This window comes from Suillus clintonianus (assembly GCF_016758775.1).
Source record: "Suillus clintonianus strain FC179 chromosome Unknown DEU56scaffold_94, whole genome shotgun sequence".
Classification (NCBI taxonomy): Eukaryota; Fungi; Basidiomycota; class Agaricomycetes; order Boletales; family Suillaceae; genus Suillus; species Suillus clintonianus.
The window spans coordinates 1-26,152 of record NW_024539318.1 but is presented as its reverse complement, the minus strand read 5'-3'; the positions used below and the strand labels follow the sequence as shown (position 1 = coordinate 26,152).

Here is a 26,152-nt window from a genome sequence, read left to right as displayed (position 1 = left end):
GTCACGCATGGAGGACTGTCACACCACGCCGACCGGCACAGAAACTAGAGAAAGTTCGAGTCGAGCCGAGTCGAAGCGTTTTGTCACCCGACAATCACCTACTCCGCCTTGAGCCTAGGCATTTGGAGTTTACACATAAGTAAACCTCATTTGTTCTCGCTAAATTCGAATCCAGACTGCCCACTTGTTGGTCCACTTCGGCCGTTCAAAACAAACATATGCTGTGGTAGCGTGGCTGATCTTTGGCTTTTTTGTCCCCCGACAAAAGCGTCTTCTTCATATAACGGCTGGATACCGTCTCCGCCACCTCTAAACTTCTCTTTCTTATTTCCTCTACTCGTCGACTCTCGAGCGTCATTAATATTATGGCTGCTCAACAAGCAAATCTCACAGACCGTAGCAAACTTCGCATGGAGCGGCTCAGGCAGGAAGAGCTGGAACAGCAGCGCTGGGAACAAGAAGCACTTGTAATGCCTGAGGTGCGTAGCTGTGTATATTTCACTCAGCGGCGCACAGAAGCTTAAAGTCCACAAAGGCGCTCAATCAAGCTCTCCTAATGTCATTTGCATCAGTTAAGACTGAGTTCAGTGACCTTGACGGACTCTCGTGGTCACGATACCCTGTCCCTATTGTTCCTAACCCATGGGTACGTTGCTATCCGGCTCTCCTTTGTTCCGTCTAACATCAACCTTCCATTCAGGCAATAGACGAACCAACCCCCACTCCAACACCGGATTATCCCGAGCTCAGCGAATTCCCTGATGAGCCCGAATACTCTCAGCGGTCACAAACACCCTCGCCTTATACTATATCATCTCTCGCTGGGCTGACCTCTTTCGCACCTGGGGAAACCATTCGAGTATCCCGAGCCACAAATAAAACACCCCGGTCTCCCCTACTACCCGCAAACCAATCCACTGGCATGCAACCCCCGGATCCGAACATTTCAAGATGCTCCGAACACCCAAGACTATCATCTTCACCGCCCACAATCTACCACATGTCACCTAGTTCACCAAGCGATGCTCGCTATGCGCTCCGCAAACTACCCTCATTTGACACATCTATGCAATCCCGGATCTCCATTCCTTCAAACCACCGTAAATCTAATTCACAACAAGTTACATAGTATGACCCTTCATGAATCATGTTGTCTCGTCTTTTTAAACGTTAACGAAAGTGCTTTTGTATCAATACTTGTTGTATCTGTAAACTTAGAGGTTTGAATTGGACCGCTTGCTTGGATGTTATTCCATCGTTTTGTGGGGGATGCTGAATGGAGAAGGAGAATTCGAAGGTCGGATTGACGTTATGTTTGAACGAATTAATTTCTCTTTACCGATGGCATATGATGGTACATAGGTCATTCTGATCAGCGCATCATATCAGCGCAACCCTGAAACGCCATGCGCGGACATTGGATGTCATGCACTGGCAGTTGGTCTGGAGCTTCGGGGAGATTCGGAACGTTCACCGCTGCACTGCCCCTAGACTCAGAGGACAAGGCCTGCTGCTGATGCAGTTCAAAGTTGCTGTGGCGAGGTTCCTGTGCAGCATTATAAGTACACCACAGTTGCAGAATAACCTCGTAGCTTTCGAATCAGATTGCTGGTTTTGAAACAGTCGCAAGATAGTACTATCACTTGCTGCTTATTTATCCGAATCAAAAAAAGTTCCTAATATATACAGAACACACTCGTACGTATAGTACAGGAGCATAGTATGGCAGATGGTTTTCAGTCGTGCAAATCCTCATCGGATGTCAGTACGACATATTTCTAGAACACACGAGTATAACAGGATAGCTGGTCGAGAACGAGGAGACCCCCTCGGGGTGATCACATGTGAAACATCTCCAGGTAAGTGTACATCTGCAACGTGTCTCAGCTGACAATCAAAACAATGGACAACCGAGTCCAAACGCGTCGGCAAGCCAGGTGCTTATCCAATGATGCACGAATCGTTGGCCTTGATGCCAACCCTGTCCATCAACAAATGATTCCTCGTCCTCAAATCCTCAACTTCCTCTTGTAGAGCCCTCGATTTTTCTCTTTCCTCCCTCCGGAGCTGAATAAGGACGGGCAAGATATCCCTGACGCACTTCCAAGGATGGAAACGTCTTCCTATCTCCACCCGCACGTCATCATCGAGCACACGACATGAACGGGAACCAAACGATGTCCAGGTTACGCCAACCTCGAGTTTGCATCCAGGTGGACACAGGTGGCTCATGAACACAGCGATGGATTCCGGATCGTGTGCTCGCGACGTTCCGACAGACAAGACAGAGAGGGCTACAAAGGGCTTCAATTCTAGTGTGGGAGGGATCTTTGCAGGAGTGGCGTCAATGAAAAGACCTAGCCGGCGCAGCTTAGGGCAGTGGCGGGCAAAGGGGACGAGAGCTCGCAAGTCAAGTGTAAATTCATGCATGACAAGCGGTTCCTCATTCAAAGTCAGATTCTCGAGGGACGGCCACCGGGATGCAAGCTCCTCAATCTCCTCCAGAGTAATGTTAACCGGGTATTTGTGCGTGACCTGGAATGTAACGAGATTTGGGAATGAAAGTAGTGGTCTAAGGGTGTTGAACGTGATTTGGTTTGCGGGGACGAGCTCCAGTTGTCCAGTGACGTGGTGCGCTAGTAAGATGTACAGTTGGGAGAGACGGCGGCATCTGTCTGAGAGCGTGGCTAGCAACGTGTGTAGTTCCTCGGGTTTGTGTTCAACGTAGGTGTTGATGTATATGGATGTGAGATTGATGGGCGCAAAGTCCGCATTCATGAATTGCACGACATCCCCAATGCGAGCAGTAACGGCTAGGTCCCACAGCGCGGGAAATGCTCCTTGCTCAAGGACTGGCGCAAAAGAATCCACATCTTTTTCTTCACCGAACCCTTGTTCATACCCATACTCGAATTGCACAATATTGATGTGTTTCATCCGCGAGAGCTCAGAGACGATGGTCGACGTGAGGAAAAATTCGGGGAAAATGACCTTTTTCAGATCTGGAAGACCTCGAAGAAGCTCCAAAAGGGCTGTCTCCATGTATTGCGCGCGGTAGGGAACGCGGAGGTCAAGCGACTGGAGGTGTGGCGCGCGGACGCATACGTCGACAGAAAATGCAACTTTATCTTTGTGTCGGAGAGGAGGGGCAGATATAATGAGGTGCCTCAGGCGCTGATGCATGAATAATGTGGCTCGTTCCATGCAGTCGACATCTTCGTAGACCCACTCCAGAGTATGCAGATTCGGAAGCATCTCGAGCATTGTCCTCGTCCTGGCCATATCATCGAGCAGACCAGAAAAGTCCACTTCCCTGTCCTGCTGGTATCGCAGAATGCGCACACGATTGGCATACTTCCGAAATCTCGCCCAGTCTCTTGAATCTGGCAGTCCATCGAAGAACTAGAATATATCGAACCAAACACAAGATGAACAAGGGAGCAGCAACAGAACAACGTGACGCACATGGTATCTTCCCTTTGTCTTGTATGGCCTCAAGAGAGTAAGAAGCCGGGAGAGATTGTTCACCTCCCTCCAAATGATGTCCAGAGCAATCTCTGACCATTGCTTGCAAACGCACGCGTTGATTACATGGTCATCTTCGTCGGTAAAGCTGAGAATGATGTCCAACAACTCCGGAATGAACAGCACCCTATGGGGCCGCGTGACCGACATCAAGGACACTTGGAAGGATACTACTGTGATTTTTATATCATTCGATGATTTCGATCTTGTAAGTGTTGGGACTTGAAGTTGCCGGTGGGAGACAAGGCACGTATTGATCTTCGGTCTCGGCAAGTCCCGCAGTGCTTTTGATTCCTGATTGTCACTAGTACTGTCAGTGACATCTGATGCTAGATACAGACCTACACATACACAGATGACAGACGTCCCCGCTGTCTCTACTTTTTCGGCGTCGGGAGAGGATGCGATAACCCGCACCATAGAGTTGAATATAGACTCATCTACACAAGACATAGCCCAGTCCGACTTCCTCGAAATTTACGAGATCGAACGAACAGTAACTGCGATCGTAGAAGGGGACTTCAAACGAGTGAGATAGATCCATCTTGCTTTGCACAGGCTGATGATAGCTCATACTAGTATAGACAGCTCTCCAATTTCCTGACGAACTTTTGCGTCATTCTGTCCCAATCTACCGTTTACTCAAGAGTAAGGCAGGCGAGGGTCATGATATTTACGTCTTAGCCGACACTTCCTACGGAAGGTTAGTCACTGCTCGATGTAAAAGGCATCTTCTGACCGACAACTTCAGCTGCTGTGTTGACGAGGTTGCGGCACAACACGTCGATGCAGATCTAATCGTGCATTACGGCCACGCATGTTTAAGCCAGTGCGTACCCGAGACCTCGCCATGTTGAATATTTGTGACGTTCTCCTATAGACCTTCTAGGCTTCCCGTGATTTATGTCTTTGGAAAGAAGCCTATTGATGTTGATGATTGCATCAACCAACTCGGCAATTGCTTAACCACTCGATTACAGGAAGATACAAACAGTGATAGCGGTAATCGACCAGATATTTTACTTCGCTATGATGTAGGATATTCCTACTGTGCAGGTGATTCAAGTTTCTTCTTGGATGCTGCTTCCAACGTAAGCTTACCAGTTACGCAGACGTAATCACCCATCGACTGGGGAGTGAACTGCAGTCCCTAACTATTAGGGTCTTGCACGACCCACTTCCAACTAGGCTTGATCCTAAGACCACCGTGCATAGTCCCAAAACCTTCGAGCCGGCTGTTGCCAAAGCCGATGAAGATATCTGCACGAATGTCGTGATCGCATATATCGGTGGCGAAAGCCTCAACCTTACGAATTTATTGATGACGCACTCTCATTGCGAGGTAAATCACTATGATTATTATTTAATATCAATATCTTATGAATTTTTAGGTGTATGCATACGATCCCTCTACAAGATCCGCTCACTTGCAATCACATAGGACTAATAAGTTGTTAATGCGGCGTTTCGCGATGGTCCAGAGAGCACGAGACGCAGATGTTTTTGGCATCCTCGTGGGCACGCTAGGAGTTAGTCAGTGATTTTATCACTCGTCATCTTTATGGTTATTAACAGTTATCTCAAGCATCATATCTACCCCTCATAGCCCACGTCAGAAAGCTCCTAGCTCGTGCACAGAAGAAGAGCTATACGATCAGTGTCGGCAAGCTAAATCCTGCGAAACTCGCGAATTTCATGGAGATCGAGTGTTTCATATTGATAGCATGTCCTGAAAATAGTGTGATAGATGCCAAGGTTGGTCTGTCTCGTCGAAGTCAAGTGAAATGCTCACTACGTGATGCGCAGGAGTTTTTAAGACCAATCGTTACCCCTTTTGAACTCGAGGTCGCGCTTCAAGCTGAAGGCACTTGGAGTGGACGATACGTGCTAGATTTTGAGAAACTCCTCGCCGGAGACTCTGAAAATGACATTGGTACGCTTCCAACAGTATTGCGGTTCGACTCTCCATACATGGCATTTAGGTATCGTTGCTGAAGGCAATGAGAGCGATCCAGATCAACCGACCTTCTCCTTGATTACTGGAAAGTACCGACAAGCAAGACGCTATGGCAGTAAGCACGATCTTGACTTAATTAACCTCGTCTTACATCCCAAAGCGCAAGACAATGAGACGTCAACCGAGGGAACGTCAGCTGCTCTTACTCTTCGGAACCAAGACGGGGCTATCTCGAAATTAGCTGACAGTGCTGCAGGTGAGTGGTCTGCTTCCGTGGACGTTCCTTGTATGACATATGGCGCAGCATTGTTCCTTAACTCCCGCTCCTATCAAGGGCTGGAGACTAAAATTGGAGAAGATTCTCCGTCTGTCCTGGAGCAAGGCCGTAGTGGTATCGCTCGTGGTTATTCTGATGATCATGCATGAATATATCACACGTGTTAATGTCGGGTTTTGATGCGCTCTAGGAATGTTGTGATGCCCCTCAAACTTTTGCGCCTCGTCGTCAGACAGAACCCCCAGGGTATATCATGTCCCACAGTATTCAAAGGTTCTCTCTTGCATCTGACGCTGTCATCGCCAGTATGTTCGTGCATATATACAATTAGGGTATAATATGAGAGGTGTTCATTAGTTTATTCAAAGCATGTATATTGACAGTCGGGCGACTGATCCAGTATTAGGAAAGTAAAGCGCGCATGATCCATAACCTCCTACGGCCTTGCCTGTTGCGTACCCCCGCGTTCACTCTTTCCCCACCCTTTCTCGCGAAGCTCCTCCCATACGTCGTCCATGCCCACTGCGACGCGCTGTTGGACGCTTTCAAACGAGTCAAGAGCAGGTCGGACATCCAATGCAAAACCGGGGTCCCCGTTGGAGGTAGAGGGTGCAGAGTAGTAATCAATGACATAGCGAACCTCTGTTCCGTCGCGCGGACGACGTACTATCCAATCATGGCGATCAAATGGAGGCTCAGTGCTGTGATACTGATGTCAGCATCTAATGAATACACAGCATGGACAAACCTACTTGAATCTAGAAGGAAGTAACCAGCCAGCCAGCATCCAGAACCTTGCCTTTGGCGACATCTCGCCCGGACGTCCCTTAAAGCGAGCAAGATGCGGTTCATCGTCACCCTCCCTGAAAAGTGAGAAAAAAACATCAATAATCATAATCAGCATAACAAGCATACAACGCACTTTGCGACCCTCTTCTCCCACTTCATCACTTCTCCCCAAGCTCTCTCATTCAAAAAATTGTGTATTTCCACCACCATCTCAACATGCTCAGCGGGCGTATCCATACCTTTTCTTACCAGTGCATTATAGAACTGCTGAGGAGATGGGTACTCCCACGTTTGGCGGGTGTCAGTTCCCGTTTCACCATCCACCACACGTGGTATGGATGACATGATACGCTCAGTCGGTAATGGTATGGTTTGTGGGTGTATGGGAGTCTGAGGGAGGTTGGGCATTTGATTGGTGGGATTTAATATATTGAGTGAAGAGTGATCAATGGGACATCCCCCCGAGGATTTTGAAATAGGTGGGTCGTTGTGCTGGATTGGACAGCCAGTGCTGGGCGCATCATGCATTGGGCACGATGACGGTGGAGAGGCGCGTGTTACAGTTGCGGGAGGTGACGAGGATATTGATTGACCCATGGTAACAGAAGCAATTGAGTTACTTCGAATGTCGTCGTGCACGTTGAGCAATTTGTTCAATGCATAAGTATAGAAGCAAAATACTTGGCCTAAGCCGGAATGACCCGCGGCCACCCCAGGCTGCTGCCGTACGAGCAATGTAGGACGGTATTATATCTAAGTGTAGCTGTGAGACAATATCAATTGAATGGCATATTCAGTGAGGCCCCATGGTTTGATTTTTGAGGCCGTGTCTCGAGGAATTGCAGTGTCTCTCAGTTAATAAGTTTCTGCGTCACGCATCGGGTTCCTGATCAATCATATATGAATGGGTTTGAGCTAGCCAAGTACCCATGAATTGTGTGTAGTGCCTGCTATGTACAAGCTGTGATCATCGATCGGATGTTCTGTAAAATCGCGCCAAACTTTCGAATCAGTAGAAGAAACGAGTGGAGTGAGCGTGGTATTGCAAATGGTGTGCGTTAGAAGATGAAGAGAAAGATGTGTTAAGCATTAAAAACCGATAACTTGAGCAATCTAAGTTCGTCCCTTCTTTTCCATGTCTGGTTTGTGTAAACAATTGGACAACGGCAAACGAGGAGAGGAGATAAAAGTAAACATCCACTTTCACATCGCCATCGACCTTGCAATCTGTGCCAATTGCTCCGCCATCTCGGGGTAGTTACGTGTGAACTCCAACTGCGACGTGCTCGCCTGTAAACCGCCTCGTTAGATCAGAATCAACCCAGTGGCCTCGCATCGACTCACATATTGGTACGTAAGAGCATTGATCAGCTCGGGTTCACTGCGCGCCAGTTCCGCTTGCCTTTTGAACATCTCAACAGCGCGGTCAATCTTGCCCTGCTGCAATGATAGTTGCGCGAGGGTGGCGACAGCAGGCTCGCACTCAGGATCAATCTGCAAGGCTTCATCGCAGCACCGCTCTGCAGCAGTGATGTCTTGTTTCCATTGGTAGATGGCAAGGCCCTTGTTAACAAGAGGGAGAACGTTCATCGGGGGAGGTCTGGTTGAGTGAAAGTTAAGTCGATGTGTTGAATAGAAAGAAAGAAAAACATACTTGGCGCGCTCAAGCTCCACAGCACGTTCAAACTTATCAACAGCTTCCATGAAACGTTGTTGATCCAACAACAGCTCGCCACTAGTGTCAAGGCATTAGATCAAAGTTATCAATGAATGCAACTACCCACTAGTAGTTCTGAGGCTCGCTCCGTTGAGGGAAATTGGTCATCGTCCGTCGGAAAGTCGCCATGCTTCGCGCAAGTTCACCCAGCTTGTATTGGGCTACGGCAAGCTGGATATGTGAGAATACAAATGTGTCATCGAGCTCGCTGGACTTGGTGTAGTTGTCTGCGGCCTCCTTGAATTCGTTGGTGATGAAGAGAACTGCAAATCGATGAACGACAGTTGACAATACAGGAAACAAAATGCTCACCTTGTCCACGGTGGTAATAGATGTCGGGGTCCTCGGGGTTGTGCTTGATCGCTTCCTCAAAGCACTCAAAGGCCTTTGCACCTTCGCCTTGCTCCATGTGCACGCTCGCGATCTTCACCCAACTCTGTGTCAGGGAGGGAAAGATTTTGACGGACTCATACAAGTCATCCTTAGCGCCGGACACGTCACCCATGAGGAACCTATATAAAACTGAGTCGACACATCTCAGAGGAGCAAGAAACTGCGAACTTGAAAGTGCCGCAAAGGTTGAGAGCTTCGGCTTTGCCTATCTCCCATGAAATACCTTGCTCCATTGCCTCGTTTACGAGCGAGACAGCGTGCGCATAATCGGCGGCTTCTAAAGCTTGCAATGCGAGTATAAGAGTATTATCACCGGTCGATGGGTTCTCCGGGAGTGTGGGCAGGGGTCCTGTACAAGATTAGTTTCAAAAATAAAAACGATACAGGTGAATGTACGTACGGACACGGAATGCCGCAAAGTAAGCCGAAACAAACGTGAATGAGGGAAGTCGAGGTTCGCGGGTCTAAGGCCAATGAGTAACGCGCCAGTGGTTTCCCACATGTCATACTTACCGTAAGGATGGCAGCAGCTTTTTCTGTTGCGATCTTCTTAAGGCAGCGTTCCACAGCCTGCGCTGCCTGCTCATTTTGGAATTTATCCAAGATGGTGGCAGCAGTGAAATCCCGCAGAGCCTCCTCGTTTCTTGACAAGGCTTCAAGAGCATTGGCACGCCTGTTCAGGGCTTTTACGTAGCTGGCGTCAGCACGTAGCGCCTCGTCACAGTCCTGGACCGTCAGCTCATACTTAGGGGGTGTCATATTCATGTAACCTGATATACAAGTGAGACGTGTGCCACGATGATATTGGCGGGAAGGACGCACATGCCGCGCGGTTGCTGTAATACACGGGCTCCGATTTCGTTGCCACCTGGATTGCACGCGTATACATGTCTACTGCCTGCTGGAACTTTCGGTTCTGGTATAACGTGTTACCCCGTGTCTTGAGTGTGCCTGCCAATTTTGTGCGCTCCTGTGGACTCTTATGTTGAGGTGAACATATAACCCAGTATTAAAAGTACTGACCGCCACTGACATCCCGGCAATCTCTTCAACTGATAACTGCACATCCTCTATTTGGTGGTGAGCGTGAGCCTGCAAATGACAGTAATACTAACCCTCTTCAACAACTTTGGGCTTTATCTCCTCAAGTAGAGGACCGTCTGCATCATTGACGGTCTTCCGCTTCTTTGAAGACTTCTTTTTGTCCCTCGCCTTGCCCTTCTCCAAGTCACCGCCTGGACCGCGCGAAGTGGAAGCATAGTAAACGACACCTCCAACAGCGAGCGCGGCAGCAGCTGTTCCAATAACAACTGCTTTTTTATTTTCGGATACGAAGTCCTGTATTCTCTCGAAGTAGGAGGTTGACGAGGTAGTGGCCATGATGGGTGAATGAGCAGACGGCGGTGACGCGCAAGAACGTTCGGCTTGAATATCTAGTACCACCAAAATTTCCTCCAAAATATCGTGGGATTTTACGTCATATGTAGTGCTGTTTGACCCGAGGCGACCCCTCTCAGGCTACAGTCGTTTCAAGTTTGTATGGCCGGGTTAGGCCATGGACATACAGCAGACTCGAGTTGGCATAGTACTGCATGTCCAGCCTGATGGCAATGGAATTTTGGTGCATGGATAGCAGTCAGACTGACCATCAAGCTGTTGCGCCTTGCTTGCTTTTATCATTCAAGTCAGCTATCCGTCCAGCGTTTAGTTCTCGGAATATCGGCCCTCCGACTATTTTGAAAGTCTATCTGATTATGGTCCAGTTCATGCGTACCATTTCTCAATTCTCATAGATTCTCACATGTGACTCCCGACATTGCGTTTAGCTCTCACCCCCATTCTTCGACATTGCTTAACTGTCGCCGCTCACTAGTCGACTTCATTTGCCCCAGTTTATCAGCGCAGGCCATGTCTTCATCACCAAAGCCCTCAGCTCCGGTAATAAATTTCCCCAATTCCCCAATTCCGAAGAACCCACTTGGAGAGGGACGGTATATCAAGACTGCTGCTGCTCTCATCATTGGGTATGTCCCATCCTCTAGAAGCACGCAGCTAAAATCATGGCAACACTATAGAGATGAAATCCTGAATGGAAACACGCTGGATCGTAACTCGAACTACTTTGCGCGCTTCTGCTTTGAGAATGGAATCGAGCTGTGAGATTTTGTCCAGCATTTTCTTTGTAACCCCGCTTATTTTCTCCAGCCAAAGAATTGAGGTCATTGCAGACGACGAACTCGAGATGTAAGTGAGTTCACCCTTGCTGTTGTCAGAAGAGATAATATTAGAGGATTTCTAGCCTTGAAGCTAGCCGAAGGCTGGTCCAGAAATACGACTTTGTCATAACCTCTGGTGGTATAGGGCCCACTCATGATGGTATAGTGCTTCAACCCCTGTTGTGACTGTCGGAGGTCTGAATGCCTCCATTTCGAGATATCACATACGCATCGCTCGCAAAGTCTTTCGGACAAAAGCTAAAATACCATGACGAAACTCTCAGGCGTATGGAAGAAGCCAGCCGACACCGCACGTGGATCTCGCAGCAGAGCGAGGAGCAACGTACCGCTCGTAAACGCATGGCACTGTTTCCGGAAGCCGGAGAGGTTCTTTTTGTCGCTAGCGATATCTGGGTTGTACGTATTGCTTTCCTCTTCGCGTGGCGTCGTGCACTGACTCGGAGATACCTTGTCAGCCTGTGATTCGACTGGAAGGCAAGCTATGCATATTCCCAGGAATTCCATCACTCTTTCAGAAGCTGCTAGACAACTTAAAGCCTTTCTTGCCTCTACCCGCGGACGATGAGCGCCCCTTCCGGCTTCAAGTTTTTACTCCGTGCGTCACTGTCATTATTTGTGCACCGTTAGTAGATCAAGCTTCCTGACCATACTTGAAGGCTTCCGGAATCGTCCATTGCGCCATTCCTTACAGATCTACAGAAGCGTGTCAAGCCTGAGAATATCCGGATAGGCTCTTACCCACTCCTTCAACCGGGGGCACACGTTGCACTCATCGGGTTAGACCGTGAACGTGTGAAAGAGCTTGGGTTGGAGGTGGAGAAAGAGTTGCAAGGACGTGTGCTTAGTGCAGAGGAGACCGAGGCAATGATCAAGGTAAAGAGGCAATGATGTAGGTACTAGTGTATCACGTCGCGCGCTCGGGGGATACACGGTCACCTTCGCGGCATGAAAGGCTCAACATTGGGCAGGCTCCGAACTTTCAGACTGACGCAAACTGCTCCAGTTTAACATCTCCCGCGAGAACGTCCCTGAGCAGCACCAACGACCCCTCCCAGACTACACAGTCGTTTCAAGTTTGTATGGCCCATGGACATACAGCAGACTCGAGTTGGCATAGTGCTGCATCTCCAGTGGCAATGGAAGCAGTCAGACTACCATCATGCTGTCGCGCCTTACTTTTATCATTCAAGTTAGCTATCCGTCCAGCGTTTAGTTCTCGGAATAAGAATATCGGCCCTCCTAGTGAGCCTCTCACTATTGGCAGTAGTACTTCCCACTTCGTATTTACTTGGTTCTTGGTACTGTATAGTGATTCACCATCGACACTCAGCCTCCCGTTTTATTCTAACTCACGCTGAGACCCAGCAATGCGTTTAGCTCTCACTCCCATTCTTCGACATTGCTTAACTATCGCCGCTCACTAGTCGACTTCATTTGCCCCAGTTATCGGTGCAGGCCCATGATGTCTTCATCACCAAAACCCTCAGCTCCGGTCATAAATTTCCCCAATTCCCCAATTCCAAAGAATCCACTGGGAGAGGGACGGTACATCAAGACTGCTGCTGCTCTCATTATTGGGTATGTCCCATCCTCTAGAAGCACGCAGCTAAAATCATGGCGCCACTATAGAGATGAAATCCTGAATGGAAACATCCTGGATCGTAACTCGAACTACTTTGCGCGCTTCTGCTTTGAGAATGGAATTGAGCTGTGAGATTTAGTTCAGCATTTTCTTTGCAGCCCCGCTTATTTTCTCTGCGGTAATACAGCCAGGGAATTGAGGTCATTGCAGACGACGAACTCAAGATGTAAGTGAGTTCGTCCTTGCTGTTGTCAGAAGAGATAATATTAGAGGACTTCTAGCCTTGAAGCTAGCCGAAGGATGGTCCAGAAATATGACTTTGTCATTACCTCTGGTGGTATAGGGCCCAGTCATGATGGTATAGTGCTTCAACCCCTGTTGTGACTGTCGGAGGGTCTGAATGCCTCCATTTCAAGATATCACTTACCCATCGCTCGCAAAGTCTTTCGGACAAGAGCTGAAATACCATGACGAAACTCTCAGGCGTATGGAAGAAGCCAGCCGACACCGCACAGGGATCTCGCAGCAACTTACCGCCGCTGGTAAACGCATGGCACTGTTTCCGGAAGCTGGAGAGGTTCTTTTTGTTGCTAGCGATACCTGGGTTGTACGTATTGCTTTCCTCTTCGCGTGGCGTCGTGCACTGAGATACCTTGTCAGCCTGTGGTTCGACTGGAAGGCAAGCTATGCATATTTCCAGGAATCCCATCACTCTTTCAGAAGTTGCTCGACAACTTAAAGCCTTTCTTGCCTCTACCCGCGGACGATGAGCGTCCCTTCCGGCTTCAAGTCTTTACTCCGTGCGTCATTGTCATTATTTGTGCACCTTTAGTAGATCAAGTTTCCTGACCATACTTGAAGGCTTTCGGAATCGTCCATTGCGCCATTCCTTACAGATCTACAGAAGCGTGTCAAGCCTGAGAATATTCGGATAGGCTCTTACCCGCTCTCTCAACCGGGGGCACACGTTGCACTCACCGGATCAGACCGTGAACGTGTGAAAGAGCTTGGGTTGGAAGTGGAGAAAGAGTTACAAGGACGTTTGCTTAGTGCAGAGGAGACCGAGTTAATGATCAAGGACAAGAGGCAATGATGTAAGTACTAATGTATCACGTCACACGCTCGGGGGGATACACGGTCACCTTAGCGGTATGAAAGGCTCAACATTGGGCAAGCTCCGAACCTTCAGACTGACGCCACTGCTCTAGTTTAACGTCTCCCGCGAGAACATCCATGAGCAGCACCAAGGCTGCTTTCGCAAAAGCTACCATGTTCTTCTCTCTATCTGTGACACCCGTGTTGACGACACGGGTCGCAAAACCTTCACGAGACACCACGGCGATATATGTTTGCCCTGCTCTGTAAGTTATAGGAGTCAACGTCGAGCCATCAGCGAGTGGAAGAATAGTGAGGCCTACACCATGACAATCGGCGGTCCCAGGACGGTAGGGCCTGCGGCACCCCACTCCCCAATGCAGTATGTGACATCCATCTGCTCCCTAACGTTCGCTGCGAGCTCTGTAACGAGTTCCGGTGTGGGTCCACTGGACAGGACTATTAGCAGCTGATGACAACAATAAGCCACCACGACAGACAGACCGGTAGTTCACCATATTCTCATCAGTCCAGCCTGCCCAAGCCCTCCGTGGCTTTCTGGTGTACACTGTCGCTCCTCCCACGAAAAATTGGCTTGCTCCAGACACAGAAAGTAGGGAAGCTGACACCAGACCACCTGATGTAGTTTCTGCTACTGCAAGCGTCGACGAGGTCGACCTCAAAAGCCCGGAAATCTGGTTTAAAAGAGGTTTAAAAGAGGCCGGAGGGAAAGAATCTTCCTCTGTGGGTTCCATCGCTGTGGTGGATAGAGATTCTCGGCTGACGTGCTTCCATGAGCAATTATTCTCTTGAAGCTTATGTATTCGGACTTGACAGTGTGAAGTAGGCACTATACATAGCGTAGATAATAATGCATACATATATTCACCCATCCCAATCCCACGGCGAGGTCACGGGGGTACAGATAGCCAGAGGCTCTGATCAAACGCGGCAACGCCGCGATATCCATTTCTATGTTCCGCGAAGTGCACTCGCGCAAAATGGCGTCAACATAGTAGGGCAACTTGAAGGGTCGATTGTGGAATGTATGGTGATCCAGCGCCATAGAGAACCAAAACACAAATCCATATTGATCAAGAATTCGATACATGACGCAGAACCTTGTTAACTAAGAATTCCTGGAGACACGACCTCAACAACCAAAACCGTAGGGCTTCACATAATCTGCTATTTAATCTATAACTTGAGCCATTGTCTCACAGCTACACTTAGGCGGGGGCAAACACCCAGGCCTGCATGTCGTCCTCCAAATTAATGGCCTGGAGCTTCACCTGTGAATGCCAACCGTGAGTCATTGTCCTCTGACACATGATGAGCGCGTACATTCGTGAAATCAGTGCCGTCCGAAAGGGAACAGGCAAACGTCCCATCAGTGGTCTGGATCCTGCACGTACATGAGTCGCTTGAACAACAATTTGATGCAGCTTTCAGGCCAATTACTCACGAGTACTGTCCAAGGGTGGCGGTCGGAGTGAGGAGCCACTCTGCAACCGCATCACCACCAACGATACCGCCGCCCTAATATATTCGAAGATGCGCCGAGTCAAAACAGTACTTCGTAACATACATGCACGACTTACGTTGCTCGGAACTCCACCCGGGGGTTGAGCGAATGTGCCGGCTGCGACGTTGATGAATCTGACGATCTTGCCTGGGTTCGCGTCGCGCAACACTTGCAACGTCCACTGTGTTTATTGTGAGCCTGGGTCTTCCGAATCAAATAATCAACACTAACGAGCATTGCGGCATCGCCACTCTTGTACTTCGCGTTGTTGCGGGCAACGATAGGGGTGCCTGGTTTGACACTTCCACCTTGCAAGCCAAACAACTGATTGGTCTTGAAATGGGCATTGACGATCTTGTAAGTGCCGGGAAGTGGGATAGACATGGTAAGATGAATTGAGAGTCTGGGACTTGGAGTAAATGTGATTGACGAGTTGAGATGAAGGTCAAACAATCAAACAATGCGATCTTTATATGCTTCACAGCAGGAGATTGCCTTGGAAGGATGTCGTAACTCGTTGAGTATTGTCAGAACGTTCGAGCTTCCGGGATGCGTTTGTCTTGACGTGTGGTGTTTAGGGGCAGATCTACCGTGATCCATGAACGCTAGCTCCGAGACCGTCTGAGCATAAAGTCTTTCACAGGGACCGATAACGTGTCTCTCCGAGAACGAGACAGAGGAATTGATTTCTCTCGATCAAGCAAGAGATATCTGCGGCTGGAGATTCCAAAACATTGTAAATCAAAGAAAGTTGTCCCTGTGGGCCCTGTTGCTTGCCATAGTCTCCTGTAGTTAGACCATATAGAAGGGAGACAACCGTTCCTTCTTGTTCATGGATCTGCCGTGATGCAGAAAATCCGGGGTACGCATCTGATGAGCCCCGTGAGCGCTCTCGAATGATGCTAACGTTGTCCCCGATTTGAATGAAGTGGTAGTCTCGCTCTCCCCGTTCTAGGGCACGACAAAGAATTTGAGGAAATAGGAACGTTAGTAGGGTACGGACGATAAGTCATCCCGTTGCTATTAACCTAAAAGCGATCCGCTCGCCTGCGGACGACGGTCTCGTCACCTGCAATTGCGGTAATTATGCGAGCATTGATGAAATAAACGCCCACCACCGAAAGTGAGAACGGAGACAGGATCATTGAATCAATTTTACGCTAGGTCACGCGGTTGTTTATGTAAGCGGAGTCCCCCAGCCTCCATGCTCGCCGATCATCCGCGTTTGATTGGACACCGCCGTTACAATTGTCTGTGTTTGGTCACTAACGTTGATTCAGTATGTATATCCTATTACTGATGTACTGATATCTTGCCTCTTACCGTACCACCGAATCCCATACGCTCTTTTACGTTACTGTTCTCTGACTGCCCGCCAGTGTTTACCGTCTACTGTGACGGTGTTCCAAGGGGGTCGCCTACCGTCATGCGGGCTTTTGTGCTGCTGAGCTGTGTCATCGCACTGGTTCTCTCCGTCTCGAGTGCCGTTGCAGCATTGACGAATGCGCAGCGACTAGCTCGTGGCTTGCCAATTTCGCCTCCCAAGTTTGGTCGTGCTCGGCCAGGTTATGCATGGACGCCAAGAGCAGATGGTACTTCTAAACCTATGTTTCGAGTACTTGCACGAACTGATATATCGGCGCAGGAGCAACGCCATCCCCGTCGCCTGCTCCCAACAACCTGTGAGTCTGTGTGAAAAATTCACTGAAGTTGTTTTCAAGCCTTTCAGATATGCTGGTCAGGCCCAGGTTAATCCGCAGCGACTAGCTCGGCGTGGCTTGCCAATTTCGCCTCCCAAGTTTGGTCGTGCTCAGCCAGGTCATGCATGGACGCCAAGTCCAGCTGGTACTTCTAAACATATGTTTCGAGTACTTGCACGAACTGATATATCGGCGCAGGAGCGAAATCCCCGTCGCCTGCTCCCCCCAAGATGTGAGTCTGCGTGAAAAATTCACTGAAGTTTTTTTCAAGCCTTTCAGATACACTGGTCGGATCCTGGTTAAGAGCTATGATGGCGAACAGTTGGGACACTTGTATAACTGGGCCTCAGGAATGTAAGAATGTCCGCCGACATTAGTACTCCTCCTATTGAACAATCTGCTGAGCTCAGAAATGGCGTAAACTTTGGTGACTCGAGCGCGGACCTGCATGTGTCGTTCACCAAACCTCGGTCTGAAAAAGGGCTCATCGACATACAGGTCGTACGGTCGGCGTCTAAACTGATCAAGTCTGGTGACTACTTTCGGCTTCCTGACTCGTCCGAGGTTAGTGATGACTGTGTGGGGCGGTATCCCCCACGTTTTTTTTTAACAATTCACAAATATTTGGTAGTACGCCGCATTTCCTGGATCTTGTTATATAGGGTCAACGAGCAACGATACTCTCGCCCATGGCTCCTCAACGTCGGTGTTTTTACAACAGAATCCGGATAGACGTTGATATTTTTCCATCGACAGAGCCGTCGGCTTTGGCAACGTCATCAGAAGTAAGGCTGCACGACTATCGCAGATCAAATACTAATAACACATCATTCATAGCACCTGTGCATTCACCACCCGTCCCTGTGGGCCAGAATAATGCGGACGAGTCGGCTATTTGGACATTCGATCCAAAATCTCTTGAACTGAAGGGTGTGCTGTCTTAATTCTTTCGTCGTCTGCTTATCATTGACACATGTCTCAGTTCACTACGTGAATCTCAACGGCCACAAGGCAAAGACGACCATCGCTTATAATATCTATGACAACACTATATTCTTTGTCGGTGATATCCGCGCCTACAATGCCGCTCAAGTCAATCCCGATTACCACGTCTCACCTATTGTTAGTTGTCAAAGCTGTTCGACTTTCTGCCTGAACTCACTGAGTCACTAACTGGCTTCCAGAGGTTTTACCTTGATTCCGGCACAGCTGTGAGGAGGAAGCATTGATCCAGAAATGTTCTCCCTCTTCCCTTTTGACATTCCCTTCATTTTCTATGACACTCTTTAAGCCCAAGTTGCCGGTTCACTAAATCGGACTCTGAACACCTACATCCTACATACTTGTTCCTAACTCGAACTCGGGTCACACGACAGATTAGCAACATTCATTCAGCAAACAGGTTTACTTAGCACACCTCCCACACCATTACACCAGCATCTGCAAATTATTGTCAGTCCTTGGTGACAAGCACGTAGAATATTGGACGCACCCCATCCTTGTTGATAGGCGGTGTCCACGCACTGTGCGAGTAGGGTGGTGTTCATCTAGCCATTGGTCGCATCCACAGTGGTGGCTGGCTTGCCGATCACCAGCTTGTCCAAAGATACTCCTGCTGCTGCAATCTGGAAGAGTGCAGTGTTCGGCCACGTCGACGATGATGTCGTAAGGAGGCCAGAACACGTTGTGTACCCTCTAGAATAGCTGGTCAATGGCAAGCAAAGAGACAAGAATGCATGACTCACGATTGTAGAACTGTTTAAACTGGGAAAATTATATTGGTATCATGAAATTATTCTTTGTCAAAAAATTCTTGCCTGAACGTTGTACTATAAGAGGGCGAATGAGCTCACGACAATTTACATGATTTTTTAACGCACCCAGTCAATTAACGATGTAGATTACGCTACTTGAAAATGTTGGTTGTCATGTTCGAAGCACCGTGTTTTAAGTCAGTAAACTGAAATCTACAGGCGGCCACATTTGGCGTACTGGAAATGTTACAGTCGTACACACAGCGGTAGTTGAAATGTAGCTCGACCAGGCCGCTGTGATTGGCACCAGCATGGTTTATACTAGTAGTGCAACTGATCAGACCAAACGATTGTTGATTTTTCATGGAACACAAAGCGCGTGAAGATTGACGGTGTTCCTTTGACATATTATAGGGCGCCGCGGATGTGGGGACCAGTACTCGGGGTATACTCCAGGTACACACCTGACAATAGCGAGGTTTGAAGAGGTGCACGCGTGTAAAGTCACATTCAAATTCATCCATTCGTACACGGGGTACAGATAGCCAGAGGCTCTGATCAAACGTGGCAACGCCGCGATATCCATTTCTGTGTTCCCCGAAGTGCACTCGCGCAAAATGGCGTCAACATAGTAGGGCAACTTGAGTGGTCGATTGTGGAACGCACGATGATCTAGCACCATAGAGAACCAAAACACAAATCCATATTTGATCAAGAACTCGATACATGACGCAGAACCTTGTTAACTGAGACATACACTTCCTGGAGACACGGCCTCAACAGCCAAAACCATGAAGCTTCACATAATCTGCTATTTAATCTATAACTTGAGCCATTGTCTCACAGCTACACTTAGGCGGGGGCAAACACCCAGGCCTGCATGTCGTCCTCCAAATTAGTGGCCTGGAGCTTCACCTGTGAATGCCAACCGTGAGTTATTGTCCTCTGACATATGATGAGCGCGTACATTCGTGAAATCAGTGCCCTCGGAGAGGGAACAGGCGAACGTCCCATCAGTGGTCTGGATTCTGCGCGTGCACGAATCACTTGAACAACAATGTGATGCAGCTTTCAGGCCAATTACTCACGAGTACTGTCCGAGGATGGGAGTCGGAGCGAGGAGCCACTCTGCGACAGCATCACCACCGACGATACCGCCGCCCTAGCATATTCGAAGATGCGCCGAGTCAAAACAGTACTTCGTGACGAACATGCATGACTTACGTTGCTCGGAACTCCACCCGGGGGTTGAGCAAATGTGCCGGCTGCGACGTTGATGAATCTGACGATCTTGCCTGGGTTCGCGTCGCGCAACACTTGCAACGTCCACTGTGTTTATTGTGAGCCTGGGTCTTCCGAATCAAATATTTAACACTGACGAGCATTTGGGTCTCGCCACTCTTGTACTTCGCGTTGTTGCGGGCAACGATAGGGGTGCCTGGTTTGACACTTCCACCTTGCAAGCCAAACAACTGATTGGTCTTGAAATGGGCATTGGCGATCTTGTAAGTGCCGGTAAGTGGGATAGACATGAGGAGCTAAGCTGAGAGTCTGGGACTTGGAGTAAATGTGATTGACGAGTTGGGATGAAGGTCAAACAATCAAACAATGCGATCTTTATATGCTTCACAGCAGGAGATTGCCTTGGAAGGATGTCGTAACTCGTTGAGTATTGTCAGAACGTTCGAGCTTCTAGGATGCGTTTGTCTTGACGTGTGGTGTGTAGTTCGTGACACATGAGCTCCGAGACCAGCTGAGCAGAAAGTCCTTCACAGGAACTGATAACGTGTCTCTCCGAGAACGAGACAGAGGAATTGATTTCTTTCGATCGAGCAAGAGAGATCTGCGACTGGAGATTCCACGGCATTTAAAATCAAAGAAAGTTGTCCCTGTGGGCCATGTGGTTTACCGTAGTCTCCTGTAGTTAGACCATGTAGAAGGAAAACGACCGTTCCTTCTTGATAATGGATCTGCCGTGATGAAGAAAAATCCGGTATGGCGCATCTGATGGCCCCGTGAGCGCTCTCGAATGATGACAACGTTGTCCCCGATTCAAATGAAGTGATAGTCTTGTTCCCGCAGTTCTAGGGCACGACAAAGTCATTTGACTTCGGCGTTTGAGGCAACAGGAGCGGACGAGAACGTTTTGTGTATTTCGGAGGTAAATCGCATCACGTGTCAACGCCAACGAAGAATTTGATTTCAAGAATCAACTTGCCTGCGAAGTTCCCTCTCAGTCGTTCCACGTCACTCTAAATCTCTGCGCTCGACTTGGACAGCGATGGCGCAAGTCCTCAGCGGATGCTCCGCCTCGAAATACCAACCCAAGGCATTCATTGCGCTGCGTAAACCTTTGTAGAGAATATCTGGGAAATAAACACAGTGTTAATGAATAGGTATGCAGTATTTCATATTCCTCCACGGTAAACAGCTGCAATATGGTAGCTAAGAGAGCAGATAGCAATGGGGATATATATGCAAAATGAAATGCAGTCTTGAGGGAATAGAAGCCTTAGTGGTGTGAATGGCTCAATATTTGGCAGGCTGATGCTGCTGCTCCAGTTTAACATCTCCCGCGAGAACGTCCCTGAGCAGCACCAAGGCTGCTTTCGCAAAAGCTACCATGTTCTTCTCTCTATCTGTGACACCTGTTTCCACGACCCGAGTCGCAACACCTTCCCGAGACACGACGGCAATACATGTTTGCCCTGCTCTGTGAGTCATAGGAGTTAACGTCGAGTCATCAGCGAGTGGAGGAACAGCGAGGCCTACACATGGACAAACGGCGGTCCCGGAACGGTAGGACCCGTAGCTCCCGACTCCCCGATACAGTATGTAACATCCACCTGCTCTCTGACGTTCGCTGCGAGCTCTGTGACGAGTTCCGGTGTGGGTCCACTGGACAGGACTGTTTATTAGCAGCCGATGATAACAATAAGCCACCGCAATAAACAGACTTGTAGTTCACTAAGTTCTCATCGGTCCAGCCCGCCCAAATCCTCCGTGACTTTGTGGTGTATACTGTCGCTCCTCCCACGAAAAACTTGCTTGCTCCAGACACAGAAAGTAGGGAAGCTGACACCAGACCACCTGTTGTAGTTTCTGCCACTGCAAGCGTCGATGAGGTCGACCTCAGAAGGCCAGAAATCTCAGTCAAAAGAGGCTTAAAAGAGGCTGGAGGGAAAGAATAATCCTCTATGGAGTCCATTGCTGTGGCGGATAGAGATAAGAGATTCTCAGCGCTTGCGTGAGTGATTATCATCCTCATTCGGAGTCGCAATTGTGTTCAATTGGTCAAAACCGAGAACTAGGACATTTACCCATCCCACGGAGGGACAGCGCATATAGTCAAACAGAAGCCCCAATCAAACGCTGCAAGGTCGTGATATCCATTTCTTCATTCCGCGGAGTGATACTGCAAGAGAATGGCAAGGGTCGCCTGGAGTGATAAATCAGCACCTCTCCATGAATCCTACCGAACACCACGTACACAGTTAGGCTTCCCGACCACTGTGGCTTGAGCTCGATCTCCGCGCCAGTTTCATCTTTAGCCTTCAAAAATTTGAAAACCGCAAGCAAGCAGGCCATTGAGGACCATAATGAAGCTTCAGCAAGATATTGACCAGGGCAAATCCGCCGTCCGAATCCCCACACGATGCTTACGGTATCGTCTGTCAGAGTACCGTCTGGGTTCAGGAAACGGTCAGGGTTGAATTCAGACGCATTTCGGTATTTCTCTTCGTTGTGGCACATCGCCCTAAGGAGGATTGCGTTGCAAGACCCACAAATTAGAGAATCATTGTGCTTACCAAACATTCGGGGTGATCGTAGCACCTACAACTCAAATCAGCATCAACGGAAGCGGAGAGGAGAAATTCGCATAACTTTAGGTATGTAGTAACCTTTGTAAACGTCACTTTCGACAGCAGCATGCATGATTGCTATAAATGCGTTAATGAGCATTGATCTGTTTCTGTTGCGGTAGGCGAACAACACACCGAAAGGGAAGACTGGGCGCCACCGCATGCACTCGCGTAAAATGGCGTCAACGTAGGGCAATGACGCGCGATCCTCGAACGTTGGAAATCTGTTCGAGCCAACCACAATTTCAATGAGATCGTGCGCTCTCTCTTGTATATGTGGGTAGAGAATCATGGCAAGGATGAAGTTCATCAACACGGTGGCTGTCTATGTAGTACTGGTCAACATTGGGCCAAATCACTGACTGCTTCCTGCCTACCGTTTCAGTACCAGCTGTTCGCGAGACGCCCTATTCAGCCTGACAAGATCACATTGAATGATATATATTCACCACCAAAAGCAGTTCCTGCAGATTCCTTTATGGCTTTCTTCTGCCAGGCTGCATCAACATCGTTTTCATCGAGCGCCAGCAGTTGTTCGGAAACCATGCATGAAGAAACGGATCCTGTTGCCTGAAAAAGCGATTGTAAACAAAGCACCTCACGAAATGTTACACTCACCATGCCGCGCTCCGTGTGCGCAAACGGAGTTTCTAAGATATCTAGCACCAATTCCTTGGCAAAAGGCGCCACTCTCTTGACGTGCATTCCAGGCAGCCAAGACGGGAGGCGGAGCACTGTGGACTAGACAGTAAGGAACTACCAGATCATAGCAGGACGACGTGGCCTACAGGATGGGAAAGCACTGAAAACCATAGTTATCCCTGGTGTCATCTCCTTCCGCATAAAATGCAGACCCTTCGTTATACGCTCAAGCATGTGGTCATCACGGCGTGCCGCGTCATATGAGTATACAGCAGACATAATAACCGAACCTGAATACCTGAACACTGTTCAAACCCAAACGGTAAATAGATGTGCATGGAAATCTGCTCACACTTCAAGGTGTTTTGCGAAGTCCAAAGGATTCTCCAGGAGGTTCAATAAAAGTTCGTGGGTTTTTGCGACATGCATAGGTCGAAAATTGTGGGCCACATCTTGACGGAAGGACTGGTGGAAAATTTTCCGCTGAAGCCGCCATCTGTTACTGTATCGCATGAGAGCAGTATTGTAGTCAAGCCCAAATCTAAGAATTGACGACTATCATGAGCAACGAAAATGTTTAATGATGTCATACTCCACACAGTTCATTGGATACTATCTCCGGTCGATCAGAGTAGTTCTGTGATCGACGTTCGAGGAGATCTCTTGCAATTTCCTCAGAGTTGACAACAATGTTATCATGGCCAAACAGCCGGGTCAAAACCATGTCACCTGGAGAAGTACCAGTTAATGCTGGTAGTCAAGAACAAAGATTTTGCGGGACCGCTTGCCGTATTGACTGCCCCATGCCGTGTAAGTAACCCAAGGGGCACTCACGTCGATTGCCAGTGCATTCCCCAAAACCGGGAGTGAAGTTGGACCTGGGGGCAATTGAACACCAGGAGGCAACCTCGGTTTGGCAAAGTGATGTGTGAACACATAACCAATTGTAATGGCAGCGAGAAGTGCGACAAATCCACCCGTGACATCCAACATAGCAAGAATGGACTCCCGGGCGAATGAAGAGGAGTGGGTCCTTGATAACCACCGTGCGAGAATCTGGCCCTTTCTAGGAGGAGATTACGTGCAACTTAATGGTCATCAAGGGCCCCGCAATTGAACGGAACTAGATGACCGCGACATCGTGGAGGTACTCGAGGCGGTGGTCGCCTCAATGATACGGCACTGCACTGATTAGAATAACGCCTAATGAAATTGACCACTGCTCCTACCGGCACTCAGAACTCAGACCATGCTTCAGCGCCAAAGGTCAGACCGTGTAGTAGGACAGCCTCTAGATACCACCATTGAATTTCAAAACCCTAGGCTAGCCTGTTGAATCAATATCGTGACAGTGGTGGGGAAAACGGCAAACCAGATTACGGTAGTGTGCAGACTCTAGGCGCTACTGTATATTCTTGAATACATGGTGGGTCAACGCTAACGATGCCACCGGTACCACCGTTCATTCATGCTGAGCGCTGATGTTGTTCGACTTGTAGAGAGTCGAGACAAAACAAGGACAGCTCACGAGTTGTTTTTACATGATTTTTCACCACAGTTACTAAATTTACATAATTGGGCATTGTGAGTCAAGGTACAACCCTGTGGCCTGACAGCGCCGCATCCAATATGGTCCATAGGGAACCACGAACGGGATTCATTGACGTGCACAGCTGGGTTTACACAACTCGATGGATTTCAGCTCCTAATTCTCGATGTCTGCTCAGAGCCTCACACACTGGCAGATATCACCATTCCTAGGTGTTTGCCAGTATGACGAGTGCTGGAAACATGGAAAAACTCAAATTCGTGTATGATCAACGCAGAACTTGTTAACTGATACACGACCTCGACAACCAAAACCAAGAAGCTTCACTGAATCCGCCATTCGATCGCTAACCTGAGCTATTGTCTCACAGCTACACTGAGGCGGGGGCAAACACCCAGGCCTGCCTGTCGTCCGTTAAATCGGTGGCCTGGAGATTCACCTGTGAATGCCAACCGTGAGTCTGTGTTCTCTGATGCATGGTGTGCGCGTACACGAGTGAAATCAACGCCCTCAGAAAGGGAACAGGCGAACGTCCCATCAGTGGTCTGGAGTCTGCGCGTGCACGAATCACTTGAGCAACAATGTGATGCAGCTTTCAAGGCCAATTACTCACGAGTACTGTCCGAGGGTGGCAGTCGGAGTGAGGAGCCACTCCGCGACAGCATTACCACCGACGATCTCGCCGCCCTAGCAAATTCGAAGATGCGCCGAGTCAAGACAGTACTTCGTGACGAACATGCATGACTTACGTTGCTCGGGACTCCGAGCATGGGTTGAGCGAATGTGCCGGCTAAGACGTTGATGAGTCTGACGATCATGCCTGGGTTCGCGTTGCGCAACACTTGCAACGTCCACTGTGTTTATTGTGAGCTTGGGTCTTCCGAATCAAATAATTAACACTAACGAGCATTTGGGTCTCGCCACTCCTGAACTTTGCGTTGCCGCGGGCAACGATAGGAGCTCCTGATTTGACACTTCCACCTTGCAAGTCAAACAACTGATTGGTCTTGAAATGGGCATTGGCGATCTTGTAAGTGCCGGGAAGTGGGATAGACATGGTAAGATGAATTGGGAGTTTGTGACTCGGAATGGCTGTGATTGAAAGTTGGGTTGATGAAGGTTACCGTCAGACGATGCAACCTTTATATATTTTGCAGCAGGGCATTGCCTCGAAAGGATGTTACGGAGCATTATCACGACGTTTGAGTTTCTAGGATGCGTTTGTCTTGATGTGGGTATGATTTGGACACAGATCTGCTGTGATCCAGAAACTCCGAGACCGCCCATCTAACGAGAATGAAGTGTTTGAGAGTGACAGGTAACCTGGCCGAGCTGATTTCATTTGCCACGCACAGAGAGATCTACCGGTACAGTTAGAGATTCCAAAGCGGTGAGTACAAAAAGAAGGAGCAGCCCCATCTGAAAAACACCCAACTTCTCGGTTAAGTCGGTTAAGCTGTCAAAGAAGTTTGATGGGTTACGGCCTGCACCCTGATCGCGATATTGGCACAGGATACAGGCAGAAGGATATATCCTTATGGCAGCGC

At 48.8% G+C, this 26,152-nt stretch overlaps 14 protein-coding genes across 14 annotated transcripts; 5 read left to right on the top strand and 9 right to left on the bottom strand.

Moving 5' to 3' along the window:
* Nucleotides 1-16: 16 nt before the first annotated feature.
* DEU56DRAFT_826601 (uncharacterized protein) lies at nt 17-1,614 on the top strand. Its single transcript, XM_041354343.1, has 4 exons — nt 17-479; nt 536-646; nt 701-1,272; nt 1,340-1,614. Exons 1-3 carry the CDS (start codon nt 366-368, stop codon nt 1,127-1,129), a joined length of 654 nt encoding a protein of 217 aa, XP_041204200.1. The 5' UTR covers nt 17-365; the 3' UTR covers nt 1,130-1,272; nt 1,340-1,614.
* Nucleotides 1,615-1,653: 39 nt separating this feature from the next.
* On the bottom strand, nt 1,654-3,906 carry DEU56DRAFT_826597 (uncharacterized protein). Its single transcript, XM_041354342.1, has 3 exons — nt 3,877-3,906; nt 3,466-3,829; nt 1,654-3,402 (listed from the first exon to the last, which is right to left on the bottom strand). The coding sequence occupies exons 2-3, from the start codon at nt 3,673-3,675 to the stop codon at nt 1,942-1,944; spliced, it is 1,671 nt and encodes a 556-aa protein (XP_041204199.1). The 5' UTR covers nt 3,676-3,829; nt 3,877-3,906; the 3' UTR covers nt 1,654-1,941.
* On the top strand, nt 3,816-6,077 carry DEU56DRAFT_826592 (putative diphthamide synthesis protein-domain-containing protein). The gene is made up of 11 exons (XM_041354341.1): nt 3,816-4,054; nt 4,110-4,228; nt 4,277-4,354; nt 4,406-4,581; nt 4,638-4,867; nt 4,917-5,058; nt 5,111-5,280; nt 5,332-5,458; nt 5,508-5,597; nt 5,643-5,738; nt 5,787-6,077. Exons 1-11 carry the CDS (start codon nt 3,881-3,883, stop codon nt 5,906-5,908), a joined length of 1,524 nt encoding a protein of 507 aa, XP_041204198.1. The 5' UTR covers nt 3,816-3,880; the 3' UTR covers nt 5,909-6,077.
* A 166-nt stretch (nt 6,078-6,243) lies between these two features.
* Nucleotides 6,244-7,145, bottom strand: DEU56DRAFT_721510 (cytochrome c/c1 heme-lyase; the record flags this gene model as incomplete). The annotated part of the gene is made up of 3 exons (XM_041347699.1): nt 6,244-6,460; nt 6,512-6,622; nt 6,682-7,145. Coding segments are annotated over 3 exons (792 nt in total), but the record flags the coding sequence as incomplete, so codon positions are not given.
* A 303-nt stretch (nt 7,146-7,448) lies between these two features.
* Nucleotides 7,449-10,112, bottom strand: DEU56DRAFT_590013 (uncharacterized protein). Its single transcript, XM_041346960.1, has 11 exons — nt 9,774-10,112; nt 9,682-9,728; nt 9,481-9,628; nt 9,172-9,428; nt 9,059-9,122; nt 8,827-9,007; nt 8,578-8,777; nt 8,333-8,528; nt 8,203-8,283; nt 7,893-8,148; nt 7,449-7,838 (listed from the first exon to the last, which is right to left on the bottom strand). The coding sequence occupies exons 1-11, from the start codon at nt 10,036-10,038 to the stop codon at nt 7,752-7,754; spliced, it is 1,782 nt and encodes a 593-aa protein (XP_041204196.1). The 5' UTR covers nt 10,039-10,112; the 3' UTR covers nt 7,449-7,751.
* Nucleotides 10,113-10,566: 454 nt separating this feature from the next.
* Nucleotides 10,567-12,119, top strand: DEU56DRAFT_892883 (MoaB/Mog domain-containing protein; the record flags this gene model as incomplete). Its single annotated transcript, XM_041356332.1, has 7 exons — nt 10,567-10,682; nt 10,734-10,814; nt 10,864-10,902; nt 10,958-11,034; nt 11,092-11,291; nt 11,351-11,490; nt 11,552-12,119. The coding sequence occupies 7 exons, from the start codon at nt 10,567-10,569 to the stop codon at nt 11,781-11,783; spliced, it is 885 nt and encodes a 294-aa protein (XP_041204195.1). The 3' UTR covers nt 11,784-12,119.
* Nucleotides 12,120-12,357: 238 nt separating this feature from the next.
* Nucleotides 12,358-13,570, top strand: DEU56DRAFT_983455 (MoaB/Mog domain-containing protein; the record flags this gene model as incomplete). The annotated part of the gene is made up of 7 exons (XM_041359951.1): nt 12,358-12,473; nt 12,525-12,605; nt 12,665-12,703; nt 12,759-12,835; nt 12,894-13,084; nt 13,138-13,277; nt 13,339-13,570. The coding sequence occupies 7 exons, from the start codon at nt 12,358-12,360 to the stop codon at nt 13,568-13,570; spliced, it is 876 nt and encodes a 291-aa protein (XP_041204194.1).
* A 67-nt stretch (nt 13,571-13,637) lies between these two features.
* Nucleotides 13,638-14,349, bottom strand: DEU56DRAFT_892882 (uncharacterized protein; the record flags this gene model as incomplete). Its single annotated transcript, XM_041356331.1, has 3 exons — nt 14,077-14,349; nt 13,896-14,021; nt 13,638-13,836 (listed from the first exon to the last, which is right to left on the bottom strand). Exons 1-3 carry the CDS (start codon nt 14,325-14,327, stop codon nt 13,638-13,640), a joined length of 576 nt encoding a protein of 191 aa, XP_041204193.1. The 5' UTR covers nt 14,328-14,349.
* A 288-nt stretch (nt 14,350-14,637) lies between these two features.
* DEU56DRAFT_589853 (uncharacterized protein) lies at nt 14,638-15,798 on the bottom strand. Its single transcript, XM_041346959.1, has 6 exons — nt 15,557-15,798; nt 15,329-15,506; nt 15,174-15,278; nt 15,038-15,111; nt 14,917-14,977; nt 14,638-14,864 (listed from the first exon to the last, which is right to left on the bottom strand). Exons 2-6 carry the CDS (start codon nt 15,479-15,481, stop codon nt 14,802-14,804), a joined length of 456 nt encoding a protein of 151 aa, XP_041204192.1. The 5' UTR covers nt 15,482-15,506; nt 15,557-15,798; the 3' UTR covers nt 14,638-14,801.
* A 536-nt stretch (nt 15,799-16,334) lies between these two features.
* DEU56DRAFT_826571 (uncharacterized protein) lies at nt 16,335-18,113 on the top strand (the record flags this gene model as incomplete). Its single annotated transcript, XM_041354340.1, is given in 10 exon segments — nt 16,335-16,689; nt 16,996-17,151; nt 17,208-17,361; nt 17,429-17,499; nt 17,554-17,582; nt 17,635-17,727; nt 17,780-17,919; nt 17,941-17,942; nt 17,984-18,008; nt 18,020-18,113. Coding segments are annotated over 10 exon segments (697 nt in total), but the record flags the coding sequence as incomplete, so codon positions are not given.
* A 1,290-nt stretch (nt 18,114-19,403) lies between these two features.
* DEU56DRAFT_916843 (uncharacterized protein) lies at nt 19,404-20,083 on the bottom strand (the record flags this gene model as incomplete). Its single annotated transcript, XM_041357916.1, has 5 exons — nt 19,404-19,466; nt 19,519-19,579; nt 19,640-19,713; nt 19,776-19,880; nt 19,931-20,083. 5 exons carry the CDS (start codon nt 20,081-20,083, stop codon nt 19,404-19,406), a joined length of 456 nt encoding a protein of 151 aa, XP_041204190.1.
* A 930-nt stretch (nt 20,084-21,013) lies between these two features.
* On the bottom strand, nt 21,014-22,136 carry DEU56DRAFT_589776 (uncharacterized protein). The gene is made up of 4 exons (XM_041346958.1): nt 22,042-22,136; nt 21,509-21,990; nt 21,324-21,449; nt 21,014-21,264 (listed from the first exon to the last, which is right to left on the bottom strand). Exons 2-4 carry the CDS (start codon nt 21,817-21,819, stop codon nt 21,081-21,083), a joined length of 621 nt encoding a protein of 206 aa, XP_041204189.1. The 5' UTR covers nt 21,820-21,990; nt 22,042-22,136; the 3' UTR covers nt 21,014-21,080.
* Nucleotides 21,900-24,326, bottom strand: DEU56DRAFT_963251 (cytochrome P450; the record flags this gene model as incomplete). Its single annotated transcript, XM_041359383.1, has 11 exons — nt 23,845-24,326; nt 23,656-23,785; nt 23,409-23,597; nt 23,203-23,354; nt 23,033-23,148; nt 22,844-22,984; nt 22,550-22,739; nt 22,454-22,492; nt 22,361-22,385; nt 22,042-22,308; nt 21,900-21,990 (listed from the first exon to the last, which is right to left on the bottom strand). Exons 1-11 carry the CDS (start codon nt 24,047-24,049, stop codon nt 21,900-21,902), a joined length of 1,545 nt encoding a protein of 514 aa, XP_041204188.1. The 5' UTR covers nt 24,050-24,326.
* A 417-nt stretch (nt 24,327-24,743) lies between these two features.
* On the bottom strand, nt 24,744-25,662 carry DEU56DRAFT_983448 (uncharacterized protein; the record flags this gene model as incomplete). The annotated part of the gene is made up of 5 exons (XM_041359950.1): nt 24,744-25,044; nt 25,097-25,157; nt 25,219-25,292; nt 25,355-25,459; nt 25,510-25,662. The coding sequence occupies 5 exons, from the start codon at nt 25,660-25,662 to the stop codon at nt 24,976-24,978; spliced, it is 462 nt and encodes a 153-aa protein (XP_041204187.1). The 3' UTR covers nt 24,744-24,975.
* Between the last annotated feature and the right edge of the window lie 490 nt (nt 25,663-26,152).